This window comes from Guillardia theta (assembly GCF_000315625.1).
Source record: "Guillardia theta CCMP2712 unplaced genomic scaffold GUITHscaffold_651, whole genome shotgun sequence".
NCBI lineage: Eukaryota > Cryptophyceae > Pyrenomonadales > Geminigeraceae > Guillardia > Guillardia theta.
Genome location: NW_005434080.1, coordinates 2,042 through 3,647, shown reverse-complemented (window position 1 = coordinate 3,647; position 1,606 = coordinate 2,042). Strand labels below are relative to the sequence as shown.

The window sequence follows — 1,606 nt, the reverse complement described above, 5'->3', positions numbered from 1 at the left end:
GGCCTAAAAGATATTCTCCGACGGTCACCGGCGGACCGGCGCCGGGACTCTCGCGGCCCGGCCGGGACATCAGTGGGCAGGATGATGAGGGTCGGTTCTCGCTGTCTTTTCTCTTCTCGCCGCAGTTTGGGGGTATACCTAATCACTTCTCGCCACTATGGCATGCCATGATGTGCGACAGCCTTTTCAGGGTCCGACAAGCCTCCTCTACTCTTTCAGTACTGTAAACTCACTACTGACTTTCAGTGAAACTCGTACTGATTTTTAACCTAACTTATGACTAGGCTTGACTACTTGAACTGAACTGGGCCCCGGCCGCGGCCCGCCGGCCCGGTCACGGGCCTCGTACTGATTTTTAACTTAACTTTGAGTAAAGAAAAGCCGCAACAGGGAAAGGCATGGCGCCAACGAGCACCGACAAAGGTGAAAGTGCGATGAACCCACCAGAAACATCTGCTGCTGCTGAGGATACTGTTCCGCTGCCAGAGGAAGCGATGGAGTCCTTCAATGTTGAGGTCGATGGTTCGTTTGCATTCAAGGTCAAAGACCAACAGTTTGTTCGCGTTTTTGCCAAGGATCAGAAGCTTGACAACGGACCGATCTTCTATGCTGACGCTGATCAGAAGAAACCTCTGACTTGTCTGGATGGGTCTGACGGGGAGGCGGTGCTGAGACGGGTGGAGGAGCTTCCGGCTGAATGGATCGTGCAGTGGGAAGACACAGATCTAAAGGAGGCAACTGAGAGTGCTAGACGTGGAGGCCCTTGGATCTCATCAGGAGCGGCAGCTGCAGGAGGAGGGGCTCTGGGCGGTGCGATGCTTGCTCCTGCCGCTGCTGTGGCTGGAGTGCAAGCGATTGGTTTCACCAGCACTGGCATCGCCGCAGGCAGCACGGCAGCGTCTATGATGTCAGCCTCAGCCGTCGCTTCTGGAGGAGGAGTCGCGTCCATGGCATCAGGGGGAATGGTAGCGACGCTTCAGAGCATTGGAGCAACCGGCATGTTGGGACTGTCCACAACAGCTGCTGTAGCATGCGTCGGTGCGGCTGTCGTCGGTACGGCGGCGTACGGGAGCTACAGGACAGGCAAGTACGCCTATTCCTGGTACTCAGACCGGAGGGCAAGACTGATGAAGAATCAGCAGCTCGACAAGGAACCGATCTCGCAGTGAGAAGCTCGACGACACGAACCCCGCCACTGATCGTCCGTTGTGACCCCTTGCATGGACCAGCAAGCGGGTTGCAACTGTGTAGCTTGCTATGAGTAATCCGTGAATAGATACTAGTCGAGTATCGATGTCCTTCAGTGTCACTGCTGTTCCAGGAGCAAATTGCAATCATATCGATGTCCTTCAGTGTCACTGCTGTCTCAGGAGCAAATTGCAATCATTCCCACTTTCTCTTGCGCCTCATATTTCCTCGTCTTCGTTGATGAAAAATCAAGATACAAACTTGTCTTTCTCTTCAGCCGTCGTTCCTTTTGTTGTAATGGGCGTCGAGAGTATTAGTTTCACCCTGTACTAAAACTGTAATATGAGGCGGTACTGTAATATGAGGCGGTTGCAACTAGAGTTTGCAGTAGTTGGGGGTGGGGTGTACTAAACTACCC

The 1,606-nt window shown here is 53.7% G+C and overlaps 1 protein-coding gene across 1 annotated transcript; it reads left to right on the top strand.

Moving 5' to 3' along the window:
• The first annotated feature begins 383 nt into the window (after positions 1-383).
• GUITHDRAFT_156746 (hypothetical protein) lies at positions 384-1,343 on the top strand. Its single transcript, XM_005817705.1, has one exon. The coding sequence runs from the start codon at positions 399-401 to the stop codon at positions 1,167-1,169; it is 771 nt and encodes a 256-aa protein (XP_005817762.1). The 5' UTR covers positions 384-398; the 3' UTR covers positions 1,170-1,343.
• Positions 1,344-1,606: the final 263 nt, after the last annotated feature.

What these genes read in the sequence shown, in the direction of transcription:
- GUITHDRAFT_156746 (XM_005817705.1), top strand. Translation starts at nt 399, where the DNA reads ATGGCGCCAACGAGCACCGACAAAGGTGAAAGTGCGATGAACCCACCA.